The sequence below is a fragment of the Haliaeetus leucocephalus genome, unplaced genomic scaffold (assembly GCF_000737465.1).
Source record: "Haliaeetus leucocephalus isolate CR32 unplaced genomic scaffold, Haliaeetus_leucocephalus-4.0 Scaffold730, whole genome shotgun sequence".
Classification (NCBI taxonomy): Eukaryota; Metazoa; Chordata; class Aves; order Accipitriformes; family Accipitridae; genus Haliaeetus; species Haliaeetus leucocephalus.
Window position 1 is genome coordinate 1164742 of NW_010973166.1, and position 22830 is coordinate 1187571.

The 22830-nt window shown below is 35.8% G+C and overlaps 2 protein-coding genes across 5 annotated transcripts in view; one reads left to right on the top strand and one right to left on the bottom strand.

The window, feature by feature from the left end:
* The window catches only part of RALGPS2 (Ral GEF with PH domain and SH3 binding motif 2), a 127924-nt gene that overhangs the window by 36814 nt on the left and 68280 nt on the right, over positions 1–22830 (bottom strand). The gene's annotated exons all lie outside the window — the stretch shown is intronic.
* Positions 1414–17972, top strand: ANGPTL1 (angiopoietin-like 1). Its single transcript, XM_010580639.1, has 5 exons — positions 1414–1754; positions 8464–9321; positions 13765–13958; positions 16264–16534; positions 17553–17972. The coding sequence occupies exons 2-5, from the start codon at positions 8496–8498 to the stop codon at positions 17738–17740; spliced, it is 1479 nt and encodes a 492-aa protein (XP_010578941.1). The 5' UTR covers positions 1414–1754; positions 8464–8495; the 3' UTR covers positions 17741–17972.

Below are 22830 nucleotides of genomic sequence, written 5' to 3' on the forward strand. Positions count from 1 at the left end.
TGTATAAACAAAATCATAACAAGAAGTTTGACTTTACAGGTGGAAGACTATTAATACAACCTCACAAGAACAGCAGTTGTGTTTATACAGCACCTAACCAGTACAGTCCTCAAATGTGAGTTGGGAAACTCTGGGCATCACTCCAAAATCAACACATACACGCGTGTGTGTGCACACACACAGAAACAAATTAAAATACTTGTGGTTGAAAGGTGACATATAAAAAAGTGAATAAAAAGGTATTACACATGACCTGATATACTACTAAATTTCTCAGTTTTCTATTCTGCTAAAATCAGTTTATTAAAAAATAGAAAGGATAATCAGAAACAGCAGATAACCACATTTAATTGCTATGCTATCAAGACTGCATAAGCTGTCCCAAAACTAACTTTGTTAAGCAATGTCCAAACAGGCCATAAAACCCCCAAACCTGCTCAGTCTTCCACAGAAAGAAGTAAATCATGCTTACTAATTATAATTAAGGAAATTCACTATGAACAGTCACCTGCAATACTATGCAGGATTTTATAAACCAATCTATTTGTAGGATTATTTTTCTGAATGACAGGCCTAACTAAGCACTGATTATTTCTTTTTTCAGCTAAATCAAGAACTCTTCTGTCGACAGCTGTTCTCTAAACTTATTCAATGCATTTCTATGAAGTCTACAATAATTTTGAAAGCATACTAGGGTAATTCTCTTTCAAATGTAATTGGCACATGCTTTGTGAAGAAACTGAATGCACTTAAGTGCTGGCTGACTATTGACAGAACTAAAAACAGTATTCTGCATTCCTCACAGAGCATAATCTCTGTGGCTTTTGCTGCTTTTAACACCAGTCAGATATTATCAAATATTCTGATACCTACCCAAAACCATCACACACACAGTTTTAACATTTTCCACATGTATCTGAGACTTCGTGCATTTAACAACTAGAACTGTTTCTTATTAAGTGAACATCAAGAATTGAATGCGACATTCTGTTGAACATTCTTCTAGACTATAAATGGTTCATTTTTCCTGTTGTATCCAGCCAGGCTGCCCCTTTTATTCCCAGCAACACACATCGAGTTTTATCAGCCTGAAAGAATCTTTCTTCTAAATGAAGCCCAGTACTGTAATAACTTGAAAGGCATCTTTAGTCAGCGTAGTAAAAATGTTTGATTTGTAATTGCCTGCTGAACTCTTGCACAGTCTGTTGCCATATGGTACCCTCCCTTCTACTGGCAAACAATCTTTCCTTGTTCCTAACTTCTCAGCCTCCCTACCCCCTCCTTTTCTGGAGGGTATGGATAGGAAATCCGAAGGAGGAGTTTCTTCTGCTCTCAGTGTGTTCGCGGTGACATCATAGGTGGGCTGAACGTCTAAGTCGAGTGTGTGTTTAAAAAAACCTGTCCAAAAGTGATGTATATGGAATCTGGGTCAGCTGTAGCTAGTTAGTGCACTTCTGCATGTGAGCATAAAACACTGCAGTTTCAAAAAACATTTCTTTCTCTCTTCTGGAATAATACATACTGGAACATTACTTTTTCTTCTTTTTCAATGATTAATTAGCTTGGTTATCGTATGGAGAAACCCAATTCCTCAAAACAGCTTGGATCTAACAGAGAAAGACAAAAGCAGTTTTCAACTCCAACTGCAGATTAACAATCCACGGCATCGGGTAATATAGGAAGAAAAAGCAACTTGGCCTCTGGATTTTCCATCTACCACAGAAGCAAAACAGCTGCAAGATTTTTTTTTCTTGGTAAGTTTTAAAGTTATTCTTACTTGCAAGCTTAATTTTGAGCTATCTGTGAATTCTACAGACATCTCCCTCAACATACAATTGTGAAGAAACAAATCTCTCTCAGCCTGAGAAAAATTTGACAACTAAAATATAAAACTCACTTTTGTGGCATTTGGTAGACTTTGGAAACTTGGGAAGAATTAAAGAGTGCTCTGCATAAGAGCAGAGAATAACTCATTCCAGTTGTAAGGATGAACAAGTTTCAGTTGTTTAGCTGTAAATTTTCTGTAGATTCTGTTATCTATCTGTTACAGAAAATTAATACTACCAGATTCTTTGCTATGCATGTAATTTGGGTATTGTGAACATATTAATGTGAAATTCTGATCATACTAGAAAGCAAAAGCCAGAAATCCTATCAATTTCAGGGAAGTTGGATTTCACCCAACACCAGAGCATAGACCTAGCCTTACTAGGATGAGAAAATGGATACCTCAATAAAACCACTGTAAAAAGTCCCAAGTAAATCAATGCACATCTGTGAGTAGCAATCATTGTATATTGTTTCAACTAAATTTTTATTTATGGTACTTTTGAGCAGTAGAAGTAGTCCAAGTTGTACAACCAACCAAGAAACCCGAGTCATGCGTTGATTCATAATATAATCAAGTTTGTAGCACAAACAATTATGCAGCTGAAAATCCAAAGACATTCCTGAAACAGGCACTAATCTCTTCCTTTAGTAATTTGTTTAATGATGGGGAAGTTAATTGTACCTCAATTGAACAGCAGTTTATTTCTAAATAAAGATTCATTTCAAAAACATGAAATGCAACACTGTATTAAGTGGAAAATAGAGGGTTTTGTTACAGTTCTTTGCAGGGAGGGAGGGGGAAGGATGCAGTTCCAAGTCAAGGATTAAAACAAGAAAGATGTTTACAAACAGAAGACGAAAGTACTGACAAAAACCAAGAAAGAGTTGCTAATATATAATCTTCTACTTTTTGCCTTTCTCCATGCTGACTTGGAAATTAAAATATGGTGAATAATCCAGAACAATGGAAAAGAATTTAAGTTACGTATTTGTGTTAGCAAACTCTCAGAAATGTCTGACACATTAATGAGAGAATGAAGAGGGTGATGCTAAAAGAAGAGACCAAGTGTTACAGAAAGCAAACTTAATTAAGATTTAGTAGCTATGGGAAGAAAAAAAGTCTGAAGCAGTCTTGACAAACAAGAAAGATGGATCCTTTCCAAGTTCTTGAGCCCTTTTTCTTACTATCCTTTTGTGCTTCTTTACATATTAAAGAGAACACTCTAAACAACAAAAAAAACCCCATTTGAAGTCTACATTGTGTGCTTTGGACACCGGTCTCCATTCATTCATGATCAGCCAACATTTTGATTTATGCTGCTTAGAACAATTCCTAAATCTTTCACAAATGAAAACAGCTGAGTCAATAATTTTAAAGCAATAAACTGGCTATGTGCAAGGTTTTAACTCTCTCTCCTTTGCTGTCTTCCAACTTCAGAGTTCAAATTTTGAAATGTTTACTTTAAATAACGGAATACTAATATTATGCTGTTGCCACAAGAATGGTCTGAAGTATGACGGAAAAACATGCCATTTAAAGTTTTACAGGGATTTATTTTGAAGAATGGAAATTCTGAACCTTTAAACTTTTGCCAGCAACTACATGGCTTTATCAGGTCTTAATTATTGTTTTACTGGGCTTAGTTTGTTTTTTGTAATGTGCCCTCTTAGTCTGGTCCTTAAAATTCATATACCAATGAATGAAGCAAAATTTCCCATAGCAAACATCACTAGATGCTTAATCTCTTCAGTATCTGTTTTACAGAGAATTCTGGAGCCCCTAAACAACACTTCCAAATGCAAAATGCACCCTCCATTGTACCTGCCTGTTAAAATGGTGCAAACACACACACAATGGCTGCAAAAAAACGTAAAGGAACCCTCACAAAAAAAAACTTCACCAAAAAATCTGGAAGTGTTATGATATTTTTGCTGTGTTTTCAGGGTATCTAGTATGACAAGATTGACAAGTCTCTTCTACAGAGAATTTCTAAGAATCTATAATTTCTAAAAGTGACACATTTTCAATGACTACTTTGAAAACCCCTGAAGATTTTTAGATTGCCTTTCCTAAAAGGAATCAGATTCCCACTAATCTCAGAGAAGCTGATTTCTGTGACTCTATACATCATGTATCTGACTAACAAAAACCAAGAATGTATTATTCCTGGATCCCAGTCAATACAATTGAAAGTAATCCTGTTATTTCATCAGAGTGACTTGCTGGAAAAGCACTTGTTGATATAGGGGAAAGTAACTTACTGAACTACACAGATATGTCAAAAATCCATGTGAACATTTCTCCTATAATAAGAGTGTCTTCCCCACATCAGTATTACTGCTAATGTTACGGACACAGTTTTAAGCTTAAAAAAAAAATTTTAAAAATCAACAAAAATATCTACTTATTCTGTGTAGAGATAAGGGAACATAGATGGTTTTCTTGATTTTAGCTGCTTAGACAAAGCTTAACAGAAAATGCAGTATGTATAGCATCAATAACAGAGCTTTCAGACTAACTGGTATCATGTTCAGAGGATCTTTATTCTCAGTATTATCATTGGCTTTCTCAAAAAAACCCTGTCTCTTTCTCTTCCCATTTTACACGTTCATAAATGGAGGTTTATAAGAGAGGGCACCATTGATATTTATCATTTGACCATATTCTTTTAATAAATATTCTGAATAAAGATATGTACTGATACTGCACTTTCCATACAAAGGGAATCCTATACTCCCATTTACCTGCAACATTTCCATTACATTCAGTCGTAACAACCTACACTGCCCAGGGAGAAGCAGTCTTCGTCAGCTCTGAAAGAACAGATTCTAATTTGTGTTGTGGGTCTCTGAATTCTACATCGTGCTGAACGTGAGAGTCACAGCAGTACAACAAAGAACAAATAGTTTGTTGTGTAGAAAGGTAAAAAATGCTAAATACAGGCTAGCTTCCTCACTTCTTCATCCCTGCAACTCTAATATTTCCACGTCATACAATGTTTTGGGGGGTAACACATCCCACATTATAGTAGCTTGTCAGTGAAAGTTAAACGTAGTAGTTAATAGTTTATTTTGCTTTTTTAAGTTGGAATTTTGTTCCTTTGAACCCTTAAAAGTAATAAATTGACTAATTTTGGAAAAAAAAGTTGTTGTTTTTTTAAATCGGGATCAGCCTGGAAAAAGAAAGCAAGCAGAAGAAAAGGAATGGCATTAAATGTAAAATGGTATTGAAGCCCTATCCACAGCTCTGAGTATTTCTGACAAGACGATGAAGTTTGTGTTGCTATGAATAGATGCACATTTTCTCCTCCAGAAGCAATAAAACATCAGCATGCCAGAACATACGTAATACAACTTCTACAGAAATCTGAGACCCAAAACTGGGTGACACAGAAACATGACACAAGCAAGTGAAGTGACAGTCTATTCTAATTTAAAAAAAACATGACTTCATAAAGAGTTAAATAACATATTTTAAAGCAATAGTATCTGTAATCTCAATCTCTCACACTTCATTTCCAAGGTCTGCATTCAGGTATTTCAGCAGCCCCACTCACTACAAGCAACTCTAGACTTGCAGGAAGGGTTTGAGACCGTGGTTCTGTCTAAACTGATCCCTGAGCCTCATCTGCTTTATCTCATAACAGCTATGACACTACCTAAACATCTAAACCTGGGAACTTGTGACATGATATGTCCGATTAAAAAAATAAAACTATTTCCCAACTCTAATATTTGTCATTTTTAGGTCTTACATATTAGGCTATCATTCTGTGATACTTTGGATAAACAGTTTATATTTTTTTAAGCTGCTTGCCCAGAACATCAGGAAATTTCTGAAACAGTATTTTAATTTCCTTCTAAGCTGATTAAAACTCCAGGTAAATATCTTACTCAGAACCTATTATTGTATAACAAGTTAGGCATTAAGCTGCTCAAACATGTCAAGCAACATTGTAAGACATTTAATTTTTTCAATATCAAAATTTCCATGGAGGCATATATGTTCCCTACCAGGTAGATTCTCAGAAGGAACTCATCTCTGCTTATCTGAATGTCTCAGTTTAATACAAGACATTTGAATTATTTCAAAGTTCTAGGGAATAATCTTATGCAGCTGTTGCATTTGGTTATGCTATATTAGACCATTTTGTGGCCTGATAGCACTTATGTAGACACAGAACTTCTAACTTTACCACGTAAGTGTAAAAGTTCAAAATGAACACATATAATATTAAAAGAAAAGCAGAAAGCAGACTGCATCAGAATACATGTTCAGGAAGTGGGCTGCAGTGCAAAATGTTTCGTTTTGAAAGATTCATTTAAGTTTTAATGTATTTCAGGGGAAAAATGTGCTGCTGTGGGGAAAACCCCCAGCCATTCAGTATTTAAGTAACTGTATAGGGTCTTTAAAAACTACCAAGAACTAAAGTGTTATTCACCTTTTTGGACTATGAAGTAGCTATTATATACTGTGAAAATAGTAAAATACTGGACTTGTACTATGGCTTCATCCTTAACCATATGCCATGAAGTCACTTGCCCTGCATCTGCAAACACTAAACATAAATGTATTCAAAAATAATTCAAGAGATGTGAAGAGGTTTCTAACTTCAGCCAATTAGTTCAGCTCATCCTTGTCAAGTTAGAAACCACACACAGACCTGTTTCCCATGTGTTTACCATGATCCATGTGAAAATTTAACCTAATGAACTTCTAACTTTGAGCACTGTTCAAGTGATTAACATTTCAAATGTCTGAAATTACCAAAGAAAAATACACAATTAGCTCTGGAGAAAAGTAATACTTTTTCCTACTTTTTTTTTTGTTGTTAAACAGAAATTACACTTTCAGCAGGAAAATATTAACAAAACTTTTAATCAAGTTCTGTTTTTGAAAAAAAGCATTTACTAGCAGACACCAAAATACTTATTACTACATCCTAACAGTAAAACACACAGAAATAAGTTTTTAAACACAAGCTTTCTCAAACTTTTATGTATTCCCTCCATTTACGTAGGGTAAGAAATGATTTTCAGTATGTGTTAAAAGCAAGTGTTTTCTTCCCCTCCCAGAAGTAGGGCTTGCAATACAACTGTCAGCCAAAGAAAAAGTTCTTTTCAGGCAACAGTGGAACATTTGATCGAGATTCCTAGATATAATTCCTGATTGCATGTACAGTATGGTTTGAAATTTGCAACCACTGCTCTTAGTGAAAACAAAAAATAAAGACTTGATACGTTCACTCTGAGATTGCGCAGACATCATTTGTGGCAATAATATTAAAGCCAGTAACAGAACTGGGAGAAGTGACCTGACACAAAAGTCACCTTATCATTTGTAAACGTGAATGTAAAGGAAGCAGCACAAGTCTGTGTCCCCTTCAGGGTGACTGTTTCAGGATTGCTAAATGCACTTAAAACTTGAACTTGACAGGAACAGCATGAAAATTAACTATCTCTGGTTTTACTTCATTTCTTTTCGTTATCTATGCAAAGGCCACTGTACAAGGCCTTGTACAACCGTTAACAGTAGCATGTTTCGGAAAGCCAGATCAACAGCTGAGATAAGAAGAGTGATCTGCTTGACAAAGCAAAACAAAACATGAAACATTAGGATTTTTTCCTGATTTAAGTGCTGCCTTTGTTTATCATCTTGAATACATAAAAAATAAAGTTAAAAAACAGGTCTTGCTAAGAACATTCTTGGGTCTTTATCATTGCATTTTAATTCTTTACATGAAGATAAAAGAAATACTTTATTTTCTTTAAAAGGTGAATGGAACACTTCAGTATGGTATTTATAGCGATAACACCTGATGCTTCAGTGTTATTTGGATAAAAGTGTTCTCAAATATAAAAAAAAATAGTGTGACAACAATTTTAAATGTTTATGTCAAAAGGCGACTAAGTAGAGACACACATGCAGAGCTAACAGCATTATAGGCTTTCCTTACAAATTTAAAGTTACTTGAATATGTGATTTTCTATGTTTAAGACAACTATCTTACACTGATCTCCTAACACTAATGTCCAAAAATAGTGTTAGATATGTGTTTATTTTTCAAGTCTAATATATATGTGAATGTATTAAATTTGAAAAATGTGTATATATATTAATAGGTATGTATATAGAATTTACCAGATTATACATATATATATCATATATAAAGCTAAAAGAGGACCAGAAAGGCTTATATAATCCAAATTCCAAAATCTATATAAATATTTTTGAAAATACTATCACTGTCTCCCTACCTCCCCTTCCATGAAGATATTATGCAAGCACTCTGTACGTTCTATAACCTTGTGGGTTCAGTTGCAGTAAGTACACATCTGAGCAGTCAATTTTATAATGAAAGCATAATACATCATCTAAGGAGAACATTGTTTCTGAAAATGTATCCATTGCAACAACTTCTCTACTAAAACTAAATTTTAGGGTTTGCTGCTCAAAATAGAAAGCTATTTTTTGAAGCTAATCTAATGGAATCTAACTCCGAGTAACATATTCCAAAGACTTGTCTACCTACACGTAAGCACAGCAAACCCATCAGTTTAGGCTATTTAAGCAGTACAGGAGCCTTAGCTATGGCTCTAATTTAATTATTTTATCTTTTATCTGTTCAATAGTCTCTTCTGACAGCCATCATATTTGCTTTAAAATGAAGATATTTAAATGGACTTTGGGTGTACTATTGTTCCTGCTGTTGTCTATTGGGCGCTGTACAGAACAATCTACACCTAATAAAACATCCCAACGGAGGCACCCTCGTTCAGCAGACAATGGAGACGAAGGCAAGAAATGTGGTTACACATTCTTGGTCCCAGAACAAAAAATCACAGGGCCAATTTGTGTGAATACTAATGGACCAGGTACTGGTAACAGAAAAGATGAAGTCACAAGAATGGACATAGAGAACTTGAAAGACGTGCTTTCCAAGCAAAAGCGGGAGATTGACATTTTGCAATTGGTAGTGGATGTGGATGGAAACATTGTCAATGAAGTAAAATTACTGAGGAAAGAAAGTCGTAACATGAACTCTCGGGTCACCCAACTCTACATGCAACTCTTGCATGAGATAATTCGAAAGCGTGATAACTCACTTGAGCTTTCCCAACTGGAAAACAAAGTCCTTAATGTTACAACAGAAATGTTGAAGATGGCAACAAAATACAAGGAGCTTGAAGTAAAATACGCAGCACTAACTGATCTTGTAAATAATCAGTCTGTGACTATCTCACTGCTGGAAGAGCAGTGTTTGAGAATCTTCTCACGACAGGACACCCATGGGTCTCCACCTCTTGTTCAAGTTGTGCCACAGCACATTCCTAACAGCCAGCCATACACTCCCGTTCTTCTGGGCGGTAACGAGATACAGCGAGACCCAGGTTATCCTAGAGACAGAGATGTAAGGCCACCACCCGATCCAGCTACTTCTCCTACAAAGAGTCCTTTCAGAGTACCACCACTGGCTTTAATTAATGAAGGTGAGTTAACTATCACTGTTTATCTAACCTGAGATTTCTCTATTTCAGAGGGAAACTGTTCTGGCTATAGACACATAATGAAGAATTTAAAGTATCTGGTACAGCTAGCCCTTGCTCCCGATTCTGAACTTCTCCATCTCCATCCCCACCCCCACCCCTACCCCCCCAAGGAAAGCTTTAGTTTACTAAATAGTCTAATTCTTAAGCTATAGCTGCATAAGAGAATTTGTTGAAATAGCTGATACTCAGAAATTCAATCTGAAGAATTTACGCCTTTGAGTCACAAAGTATTGGGGTTTTTGACTTATGGGAATGAAAAAATCATTATTAGCATATACTTTCTAGTATTTAGCCCTGTTTCCTTGAAGATGCCTACTAGCTGCATGTTACAGCAACTAGCAATGGTGAATAAGAGAAGCTAATTAATCTTAAATAAATGAAGTAATTTTAAGTAGTTGTCCTTTACACTTAGACATACACATTTGCCAGAAGTTAATGCTGCTAGAAGAATTTTACTACTCCTATTCTGAGCTGCTTTAAAATGAACATCTAAATCCACCAACACAGTCATGCAATAAGTCTCTAAGTGTTTGGTTGAAATATTCAAGAGAGTAAGACAAGTTTGAAAGGATAATTGAATCAAGGCTGGATCCAATTAGATGCAGGCAGCTTTGAAAATTTAAAATAAGTAACTGCATTCCCAGTAATTTGATGTCAGTAGAGGATGGCAAGTTAAACTAATACCATAAATATTATGAAAATACATTCAAGAGACTGCATCACATCTTCATGTGTTTGATTCTTCAGGTCATTAGATAAGTTCATTTATCACTTGAAACAAAACCAGTGACAAGAAAATTATCTACTTCTGAGCTGCCCTGAATTCTATCACGATTCTCACTTTATTAAAATTTTGATAGAACTGCGATTAAAAAAAAAAATTAAGGATTCAGAAAAAGTTTCTCAGGCATCCATTCAAACACTTGTTCTTGTCTTCTGTTAGCTTGCACAGCAAAAGGGTTTGCTTGGGGGCTTTTCTGTGTGTTTGGGTTGAGTTTTTTTGGGTTTTTTTTTGCTTTCAAATTTCTTTTAGTCACAGTTGGAAGTTCAACTTGGTTCCTCAGATGAAGACAAACATTTATTTGTGACTGTTCTACAGCATTACAAACAACTAGCTGCTGATGTAAAGAGTAACTATTTTTATTCAGGGTCTGGAGAAAATTCTAGCACAAGTCCAAGTAAAATGCCAGATGTCATGAGAATTTTAAATCACACTTCATGACACAAAGGAAACAGCTAATATAAAAAGCATTACATTAATGTCTGGTCAGACAGCAAAAGTATAATTCTAAAAAACATTGACTTCCTGTTTCCCAGAAGACCCATGCTTCGAGGCTTTTGTTATAAATGCATCTTTTTCTCTCGCTGCTGTACATACAACAGGAAGCAATAAACATTTTCCCCTAAATTATCTGCCATGGTTTTCACTAGCCCCTTTACCCCTAAAAGTTCAGAGTTTGAATGCATTTTTGCAAGGGAACACAAAGAAATCTTGGGAAATTTATTTTAACATTATTCAACTTCCTTTATTTAATACTAGATTCTTGAGTTTGAAGTTTAAGTGTTTCTTGCAGTGCCTTGGGAAAATGAGGGTTAAGAATTGCTACAGCTGGTAGAGCATCAGTCATCAGAAACAAAACTTTTAAATTGCAACATAATGCCCAGTTATTTTCTCTGATTTTTTTTAATTTTCCTCTACTATTGTCCAAAAAATCCTCTATATGAAGCTCACACAAGCACAGCTTCTACATCATCTGCTCAAGATAACATCTTAAAATAGGATTCAGCCATAATTTTATTAAGCTTCCAACTTAAAAATATTTCATCAATTTCCTCCTCTACTACATCTCATTTACAACAGAATATGATCTGTACTAAATCATACATCTAACCACAATTTTAGAAGTGAGATATTTAACAGATCATCTTCTCTGAGTATTTCTGGCTTACAACTCTCAGCAACTTAGTGTATGCAGATTGTTACAAAAGACTAGATGTGCACAAAATACTTATTCCTTACATAGATAACAAGATCTTAAACAGAGTAATTATGCTTTTTTCATTAGCCAGAGCCTCCACTCATACCAGCACTGTAGAGAATCTTACACCATTTCACAAATCTCAGCATTTTCACTGAACAAGAAATGGATTAGTTCTTATGCAGTGAACTTAAAATAATTACATGTAAAAAAGAATTTACTTCTCAAAAAAGATTCAAGGCTATACACCAGAAGTTATGGGATTTGTTGGATTTCCTTACACTAAAAGCAGAAGTCTGTTACCTGTGCTACAACATTAACTTATGATAAGCACATAAACAAACTGGAGCATCAAAAAGCAGACAAGTTACATGCTGTGACCCTAATGTCAGCTGAATTTCAGAAGCGATCAAAGTGTATTATACAAACAGACCGGTACAATTCTGGCTGCCTTAAAAGCTACTTTAAATCACTCCAAACATCTGCTTGGGTCTCTCATGGCAAAATGAGTCCTCCATTCCTCCTCCAGTAGAAATCACATGAATAATACACAGCAGATCTAATTGAGCTATTCTTAATATTCAGTTCACATTACAAAATATACTACTTGTCTGTTTACACTTTTTCTAATGCAATAATTGCTTTACAATAATGCTTCTAGAACAACCTCCCTGTTCAGTTAAACAGCACCCAAATTTACTTCAGATAGTTCAAGGAAAAGGAATGAGACCCAACTTAGCCCAGGAAATTATCTATCCACTGGACAGACTGCATCATGTACAATCTACATGGAAATTTTAATTGTGAACAAGAGAAAAAGCACTCATACACCAAAGCAACAGTACTTCTTTCCTAAGCTACTACTGCATGCACTGCAAGAATGACAAAAACATTGTCAAATACTGACAGTACAGTATGCAGTTGTACTTACAACAATGGCTCAATGTCTGTAACCATTCTTGGTAGCACCGTCACAGTCAGAAGCTCCAAGTAGTCACCTTTATTAGATACACAAGCTTTTTACATTCTAATTAATATGAAATCCTTCATGTATTTCTTGCTAATTAGACACTTATCCAACTGGCAACTATTACTATAAAACCTAAAAAAGTGCAACTTTCAATTTGCTTTTGTCGCACAACCTTAATCTGCAATGAAGATCACTTTCACTCGACCTCTGCTTTTGATTAAAGAATAACCTCAACTGTCTTCTACGCTTCTTTGCACATTAGCTTCTTCTGTGACTGATGAGCTTTCTCTGAAATTCCAAGTACATTCAAGAAAATGAGCCCTCTAAAATGAGAGGAAAGCTGTAGGTAATTTATTGTCAGATTTACTGAGTATGAGTTTTCAAATACATTTAGGACATCCACCACTAACTAGCCATCAGAACATATCCTGCTTTTCATTAGTGAATAACCAGCCTCTCTAGATCAACTGAAATAATGATACATGAACATAAATCCTTTATAGAAAAGCAGAAAATAAAATTACTACCAAAAACTGAAAGGCAAACTAGGCAGAGTTTTCAGAGATATGTAAGCTGCATGCTTCTTACAGAATAACCAGATGCTCTTCTGTAAGTAGTATTTGTAAAAACCACTACTCATGTGGTCTAAAATAGAGCTTTCAAGCAGCACCATCAACAGCAACAGGATTTTTGTAGAGTCCCAGCCCTGAGAACAATTATGTAAGCCCTTTTAGCTGCTCAAAAGTCCTTCTCCACTGCTTGCTTATTTTCTTCATCAGTATCCATCTACACATACCACATCAGGCTGACACATAAAACTTAAAAAGATTCCTATCCACTGTTAAAAGGCTGATCCCAGAACTGGATAAGTATATACAGGCAAAAAAGTTATGCAGTGTAAGAATACTCTTTCACTAAATTCCATGTCTGTAGACTTTGGCAATAAATATTTCTTACAGCAGCTCTCAAACTATTTATGTATTGAGGTGTGGGGGGGTTGTTTGGGTATCTTGGGTTTGTTTTGAACTTCCATCAGTTTCAAATGGGCCCACTAGGACAATGAAGTAAATTAACTATTTTCCCCTCTACCACTTTTACAAGAGGTAGATGTCAATGAAAATCATAATGCACTTCTTGAATATCAACAGTCAAGAGTATAAACCTTTGACACTGTAGACAAAGTTAAAAATTGGGTGTTGGTAACCAAAGTCTATTATCTGTTTAGCAAAATGAAGGTTTTGTTTAAAAAATATATATATGATATTGACATATTTATTTACATATACACAATTAATCTAAGACAGTAACTTTTTACACTGTTTTCCATGGTAGTTTTACCTCAGTTGAATTACTGACTTTCCATTACAAACTATTTTTGAACAATGCGCACTGCACAGCCAAGCTTGAATGCTTACAGTATTTCTTTTCAAAAAGGTCCATTCAAAGACTGTCAACAAGCCAAGGAAGCTGGGCATTCCAACAGCGGGATTTATATGATCAAACCTGAAAACAGTAATGAGCCAATGCAACTGTGGTGTGAGAACAGCCTGGACCCTGGAGGATGGGCAGTTATTCAGAAGAGGACAGATGGATCTGTCAACTTTTTCAGGAACTGGGACAGTTACAAGGTAAACTCTGTAATGCAGGAAACCAGCTGCTTCATTTCAGTGTGGCAATGACGTTATCTATCGCGATCAAGATGGTGCAAACATTTCTAGTGCAAGTCTTCATTGCAAATAGAATGATAAACACTGAGGAGTTGGAAATAGATAGCTGCTTGAGTTAGTAAAATTAATTTTATGAACAAAGATAATTGAAAAGAGTGGTCATCCCTCAGAGGCAAACATATTTCAGTGGGAACACCCTATTTCGCTCAGTGCATTACTCCACTTTGTATGAACTAACTTATTGTCTGAAATAGCCTGCATTTGTAATGCACAACACAACTACTGGGGAGACACATATTATTCTAGACAGTGACTGGGAAGTCTTTTATTACAAAGACCTAACTAAACACATGATTTTTATTAACACACTGAGAACTATAGTAAATACTTGAAAAGCTTAATTGTCTCCCTTATGAATAAGCAATCTCAGCCAGTGGAATTACTCATTTAAGCACATTAATAGATTTGCAGGATCAGGGCCTCAACTTAAAAACATTCCTAATAATGAATTAAAGGAAATAATTTCTACCTTTAAAATTAGGTTAGAAATCTAAGGATGTAGGGCTGGTGAAGGGACACACTTTCTTGTGTGTTATTGTGACATTATGCAGTGGCAGCCATAATGCCTAGGATGACAAACACATGCTGCTTTGGAATAATTACATGCTAGATAGCAAATTTGAAAATCCATCTGGTTGGGGTTTTACAAATGATATTAATAATAATAATGTGTGGACTTCATACATATAGGACACAGTTTTCTCCTATGATGCTGTGCTCACTTTAAACGGATCTACAATTGCCACGTGCATTGTATCTGAAGAGACAACTGAGCCACATTTAACTGAACCAGTAATCTAAAAAGTAGTATCTCATATATAAATGGAAATGACAAAAAATTACTATGAAGATTTTCACTTTTTGCATTCTTGGAATTTAATGATTTAAATGTTGATCATTCCTTAGTAGCAGTTATTTTAAGTCTTCTCAGAAAAGTAGGTGGTTGGATTTTGGGTGGTTGTTTTTTTTAACGTTACAAGGCAGTTACGGAGTGCCTTATAAAGTAACCATATATATTTTGAACATAATGCAAAGAAAATGTAGAACAGTGTATAACTGGTGTGTAACAATGGCTCAAAGCTTGGACAAATTTGCCCCCAAGAGATCTCTCATTAAAACTGCAGTGGCTGAAGATGGTATTCCTATTAACCTAACTTAAGTACTTGAAGGTAGACCCCTGTGACTGGCTTTAAACTAAAGCCTGCACCACTGACAAAAGCCATGTCTCCCATGCCCACATTTCTACATCTTTCCCAACACCTCAGTGTAGCTCCAAAGCTACAATGTTGATGCAAGGGAAGTATTGCAAATGTGGCCATGAGCCAGGAGAAAAGCACTGCTACCATTTTTGGCAGCGGTATGCTGCTAGATCAACTTAAGCCACTTGTGAAACTGCAGCTTGAGTTAGGAGCCTAGACTGTTTATCTACTGGAGAGTGACATCCCCAGAAAGTGATTTGAAGCAGGAAGTCAACTATAGGTCCTACATAATCAACGGCCAGAGAAGGGGAGTAGGAATACCTGAGAAACTAGGAAGTGTAACAGATAGCTGGGTGACGTACCTACCTTAGCTGCAACACCAAACATTAACAACACTGGTTTACTCAGGGACAGGAGACAGCAGATATGAAATATCACTTCACATCTACCGTACTGGTAGTCTGTGATTTGAAAGGAAAGAAGTCTTTGTATTTCATTTCCAATAAATCTAGTAAAGAGCACAGATGAATTATGTGATTAAACTTAACTGTAAAAAGAAAACACTAGTTGCATTTAAAAGGCAACAAAAAAGTTATTTACCTTGAACACTGAGACTGTTGATCTATAAATACCATTTCCAACCTGGAAATATACCCCCTTAAATTTCATTATTCACACATTCTTACAGATCCCCTTAGCTTTGTCAAGAAATATTGTTTCAGTTTCCCTATTCTATCTCTTTATCTTAAAAAGAAGAGGACATCGCAGAAAACAGATAGTTTTGTCACCTTTACTGATTCTGTTAGTACCTCCTGTGGCTACCAGTCCAACTGAGTAAATGGCCAAGTGCAGCAAAATAAAACATTTAAATGCATGGGTTGAGCAGGCATTCAGAAGCTTAAAGGCTTTCAGCAGCCAACTTACACTGGTTTATAATACTCCTGCCAATGAGCTTTTTGACAAACAAGAAAAACTAAGCTAACATCACCTTCTGATCTTCTGTACAGAAAGGTTTTGGAAACATTGATGGAGAGTACTGGCTGGGACTAGAAAATATTTACCTGCTTACCAATCAGGATAATTACAGACTATTGATTGAATTAGAGGACTGGAGCAATAAGAAAGTCTACGCAGAATACAGCAGTTTCCGCCTGGAGCCTGAAAACGAATTCTACAGGCTACGCTTAGGAACATACCAAGGAAACGCAGGTGATTCCATGATATGGCATAATGGAAAGCAATTTACAACACTGGACAGAGACAGGGATATGTATTCAGGTAAGGAAACTAGTATGTATGCGAAAAGTGAATACAGTAGATTCCATTAGTGATACCACCTTTAAAAAAGAATACAGTATAAAAAAAAGTATCTAAATTCTCATAAAACAACTCAATCGAAAGATGCTTCAAATCAATTATGATCAAAATCATGTTGACAGGATCCCCCTTCAAGCCCCTGCACCATTCAGAAATTCAAATTCTCATTGCAGGCACACTTTAGCAAGCTTTATATTTAGCTCAATGACATCCTTATCACTTGCATGTGACTCTCTACAATCAGAACACCTGTCCAGGTGATCTCTCAGAGTAGCACTGTGGCCACATAACAATAGTCACCATGAATTAAAGCCTCTGAATAGCATGAAAGGAACTGCAATTGTGTACAGGCTTAGTTATGTACCAATACTTGAGAAACAGGCAGATCACGTTGTTTCATTCTCCTTAAAGGACGCTTTTTTGTTCACTTCCATGCTCTTCCTCCAGCCTTCCCCTTAAAGCCTTAGCAGTAGAAGAAAGATTGGGGAGTGTAATACTTCAGCTGCTTTTTCTCAGCTGTCAATAACCATAAAGCTGGACAAATCTTGAAAACTCTTAAACAAGCCTGTAACAGTAAATACACAAGTTACAAGCAACTCTTTGTGGAACTGTGGCCCTGCGCGCTGCTTGGGACTGTATCAACTCACATTGCTTCCATTGAAGTATTTCTAAACAGTACATAATCCAAGTTCCTTGAATGTTAGCTCACGGGTAAGCTCTGCTGGTAGTCCGAGATGAGTTGATGACCTTAGGTTTCAGCTGTCACATTAAATACTGTGTCAATAATCCCCGCTCCAGGCAATGGTTGCTGTTGTAACAGAACTTATAATTTAGGTAGAAGCAGCAGTTGCTATGACCACAACAAGCTATAAAGTACTTCACAGTTCCCTCTAAGAGCAAGCCAGAATGTGAAAGTGTTTGCTAATCTCTATTTCTCCTCTTTAACGTTGAAGTTCACCCATTTCTTTCTGTTCCACAGGAAACTGTGCTCATTTTCACAAAGGCGGCTGGTGGTACAATGCGTGCGCCCACTCCAACCTTAATGGGGTATGGTACAGAGGAGGCCACTACAGGAGCAAGTATCAGGATGGAATATTTTGGGCTGAGTACCGCGGAGGTTCCTACTCCTTGAAAGCAGTTCAAATGATGATCAGACCTATAGACTGAGGAGGAAAATCCCACAGCGCTCAAGTGATCACATATAAATAAACTTCTCAGCGCTTGAGTTCCAGAAAAATAAAATATTACTTTTTAATCATTATTTTGCACAATCTGCCCCTGCAAAAAGCAGGTCTACAGTTTTCCTGTCTTTTTTTCCCCTGTTGTGTTCCCCTCGGTTGTTTTTTTTTTTAGAAACCTTTTCTACTGTGACAGACAGTGTTTTTTAAACACACATTCACAAAAGCAGATGTTTGTGCTTGCAAAGCATATTTATCTTTGTTCAAGCCCAACATACTTTATGTAAACAGTCATTAAAGCTGGTAAAAAAATCCAGATATATGACGAGATATAAGCTTTTTCACTTAAAAAGCTTATGCTTTTTCAGGTTAGCTCAATCCTTAAATGTAAATATGTGAAATGACGTTGTCTTGCTTTAATGTGAAATTGATTAGTTATTTAACAATTTATTTAAAAATGTTGGTATTACTTTCAATGAAAACCTGACTTCACATTACTGTTTAAGATTTACTCCAAGAAGCTACAAAAAAAAAAATTGAAGCCTTTCTAGCTTTGCCAGCAGAGAGAGATTTTTGCAACAAATAATTATTTCAAAATGAAGTGGTGAATTAAACGTAAAATATAAAATTTCTTAGTGGTGTAGAGAATTCCTTAAGGTCTGCATATCCTACCTTTTGTAAAACACTTAGGCAAAATGTTCCTAACATGAGAAAAATAATTGTATGAAATTGTTATACTTAGGACAACCAAATTGCTTGGTACTTCTTTTACTTTCAACCTCCGCATTCAAACATCCTAATTAAACAAAAATATTTCTTGATACTTCAAACTTCAACAGCAAAATGAAAATATTAAAATCATGACTTGACACTTGGGAGTCCCCTCCTCTGCTCCAATTAGGAGTGATGAGGTCTGAACAAGTGTTCACATATACTAATTTAGAGAAGAACCAACTCTGAATATTAGAAGTTTTCCTCCAACACAGCTTTCTCCTGACATAGTAAAACAAAGATTAGAAATCAGCTCCGAGTCTATTCTCCCTGCCACCCCAAACTTGGACTACTCTTATGACAGACACATTTCCTTTCCCCTACACGTATACAACTTTTGATACTGTCTATATTAAGTTTTCTACCTTCTACATAACAGATTTCCACTGGAATTAGTATGTCATTTAAGAAATTAATTAGGAAATACTTTTTCAACCTTTAACAAAAGCCATACAACATACTGCATCAAAACAAGATACTTCCAAAACTGGAAACAACAAAATGGTCACTTTAGGTGCCAGTCTTCGAAACTAAAGCTCTCCTCCTAGTATATACAATTATTTCATAATTATACTTGGCCATACAGCTTACCTAATTTAATTTGATTTTACACAAAACCAAAATATGCTGTTCAGAACTGTGACCGATGTGTGTGTTTGGCACCTTGTATGTGCCTTCAGGATTTTAAGGAACTTTGTCCCTATTTAACATAAGAAACCCCAATAGCTAAAAACATAATATTATTGTTATGTTAAATCAGTCTGTATCAATTGCTATGCAAAACCTCATCTGTAATTCAGAGGACAGAAAATAGCATTCTGCTTTCAAAACATGTTCTCTGGAGTAGATAAAGCTTCATTGATAATATATGGCTGCAAGGGTTGTAGTTAAATCTTTGGTGAGAGATCAAAGCCAACAAGTTTCAACCATATTTAATTGGGGTTGGCGGGGGTGGGTAGGTAGATGGGGAATCAGTCCCGGCATATTCCATTCCCACATTCCAAGAATTTTAACTGACATATGTTTAAGATTACAGTTCTGACATTGTTCTTCATATAAGGAATATTTGTTTGTTACAAATATTGTACAGACCTCATTGATTGAGTGTCCTATAAAATGCTTTTTAATTGCAAATGCTTAAAACTCAGACTATCTATAGTCTATTCTTTTTTTTTTTCTATTGTAGCTGGATGGAATAGCAGTTGAGGTAAATTTAAAAGCTGAAAATGCACCCTCAAAATGTTCCTTTAATGAACACTTCTGACGACTTTAGGTCATTCAACTGACAGATTTCCTCTCCTTGGAAGAGATCTTATTTTATGACAAGAATCTCTTGCCTGCTACGAAAACAGTGTTTGTTTATTCAGTGCAGTCAGTGAAAGGTGTACTTTGCAGAAACCCCTAAGTAAAATTAGCTTGCACTCAGCCTTTAAATTAAATCTTATATATTGGACATCTAAAAAGTGATTCTTCCCCAGTTTAAAGCTGCAGGATGACATTAACTAAACATTATTACAAAATATACCCAGAAAGCTCAGACTGTACAAATGCTGTTCTCTGAAAGGAAAGACTTAATTTTAAGATGCCAATTTAAGATTACGAGCAGAGAAAGTATAGCGTCTCTTTTTCAGGTTGGTTCATACTCTGTACAATAATTTACTACTTTCAAATGCTTGTAACTATCAGTTCTTAGCTTTTGGGTTGAATTTTCTAAGCAGGGTAAATGAATTAACAAGTTCAATGTTTTCTCTCACACTCATTTCAGAAAATTTTTTCAAAAGAGGCTATAGTATCCCTCAAGCTTATTGCACTGGACATTCAGAAGCAGTCTATGAAGGCTATAGCTTTCACCATTCCTGTACTACCAGTCCAAATTTAACCAAGCAGACCTTGAAAAAGTTTAACCTGTACTAAACCTGAAACACAGTTTTCACATATATTTCCAAAGTCTACTGCAAGCATTATCACTGAAGTAGCTGAATATTCATCAGATGAATACTTCAATAACCTGTTTTCAGCTTTTCTGTTTCTGGATATAATTCCTGAAAGACAGCTATAAGAAAATATTTCACAAGGTAGTACTGCTTAGTTAAATAAAAATCTTACTTCTCAAGATATGGCTCAATTGTTTCATTGTGCAATCTAAAATTAATCAGAACTCCATGATAAGACTCCCTTTGAGAATGGGTTTTTATTCTAAGGTGAAATATAACACATATACAGCTCCCATTTGTTTTGGCTGCTTTAGTTGGCCAGGTGATGCAACACTGGCCCCCATTGTGTAATGAGGACCTAAGGCTAAACATTTTTATTGGTGTTGCACGACTCTTAACACTCACATTTAAGTTATTGAGTCCACACTGATGATGTGCTGCTCTCACTTGCATTTCTAGAGCTCTGGAATCACATCACACTTATTGCTGCAAGGAACTGAAAAATATTTTTATCCACCCACCCCCCTCGTTAAATGTGGAAAGACATCTTTATCTTGTCCACAGTGAGCGAGCTGTGGTAATAAGAAAACAGTCTGTACTTCTGTGGCTCCATTCCCATTGCAAAGACTACACAAAAACACATTCAAGCATTATCTTCTAATGCTAAGACGGTCATGAAAAAAAACTCCACACCAACATTCAATATTTGGTTGCAGAAGGGTAAACCCAGCAACCTCTGAAGGGTAAAACAATTCACCCTTGAAATTGCAGCTGAAATTCCTTTATACACTCACTTTCCCTATGACCTTCCAAACAGGGTCCTTCACAACCAGTACCAATATTTCTCCAGAGGGGATTTGCAATGGCAAATGTAACTGTGTGGCAGGCTTGATTCTCTGGAATCTTCTAAAGAGCATTTTAGACGAGCATGGCAACTGCAGGATCTCTACACCAACAGTGGAGAAAGCCTCACTCCATCCCTTCTTTTACCATGAGAGGAAATGGACCTTATGATTAATCCCCCTCTCCAGCACGTGCCATGATCACAGTTTCAAACTGCAGACTTTTAGGCAGACTTTTCTACACATTTTAAACCAGGAGCAGCACTACTCCCATATATGATTTTATACCAGAAGTAGCAGCAGAAAAAGATCCTTTCAGGAATTATAACCTATAGCTGGTAAGCTTAAAACAGTAAGTAAAACAAGCAACTTAAGTTACTTCTGTTCCATATGACTCTTACATTAGTAAAAATGCCTTGGGAAGGAAATTTTAGAAATAACACTCCTGCAAATCTACTCAGGTCTTACTGGAGATTAAAGCTTTGATGAAATGAGAAAAACTGGACTCAAGAGCCAATCTTCCAAGACGGATCCAGATTTATCATGACTGTAGTTTCAAGGCAATTTTGTTCTTTTTGCCACTTATTTAAACCTTACAAAATTAATTTTAGAGCAAATGCACCACTGGGCATTTGCTATTCCTTTGGAGAATTAAAAAAGGCTTGAGGACATTCTTCATGTCATTAGTAAGAATTGATATCATATGAAACCAGGTCACAACACATTCTTTAACTACAGCAGGTCACAGCAAAGAGCATTTCTAAGTAGAAGAGAGGTATACATTTCACTTCAACAAACTATCAAATCAAGCCCAAAGCTTATTCTAATGCAAAAGTTAGACAAGAAGTTGCCAATGTATCAAGGAAAACATCTGTAACTGAACAAAACTTAAAGCATTTTTTACCAACATTTCACTTTTTTTTTTAATATACACTTGCACATAGCAAGGCTGTATTTTTAAAGTGTCAGAAAAATACACCATATCATAAAGATTTCTCTGTACAGCAGTTAAGTATCAGAAGACCATAATAGCAAGGGTTAGAGTACCTTGAGATTTTAAAGTATCTGACAGCATGCTAGCTTGGGACTTTTATAATCGGCAAGAAAACAATTTGAGCCTGGCTTCATGTTTCAAAAATCATGGTATATAGGTAAAAAGCATCTGGAAAGCTAGAAACAGCATTTCAGAACCATATACAGTAAGTATATATTATACATGTACACATTATGAGAAAGCTACAAAATTACGTGTTTAATCACATGACGTTTGGCTTTTTTGCCCCTTTTAATTCAGACCTAGTTTTAACAGCTATGTCAACAAACAAGGTAGCATGTGATAGTATGCCACACCAGCAATTTTCACACCTGCACTTCAGACAAAATACACTCATGCAGATTCTTCCATTCTAGGCACAATTACCAACATCTGAACACTTGAAAACACAGGAAACCAACAGCTATTAAGATCATGTTGGAACAGATGATGTTTCTGGGAGGGATGTAACAGGGAAGCAAAAAATGAAGACAGAATG

Bases quoted from the DNA above. Each gene is read 5' to 3' on its own strand.
- ANGPTL1 (XM_010580639.1), top strand. From the start codon at position 8,496: ATGAAGATATTTAAATGGACTTTGGGTGTACTATTGTTCCTGCTGTTG. The intron at 9,322-13,764 runs GTGAGTTAACTA...CTTTTCAAAAAG, and splicing joins ACTGGCTTTAATTAATGAAG to GTCCATTCAAAGACTGTCAA. The intron at 16,535-17,552 runs GTAAGGAAACTA...TCTGTTCCACAG, and splicing joins AGACAGGGATATGTATTCAG to GAAACTGTGCTCATTTTCAC.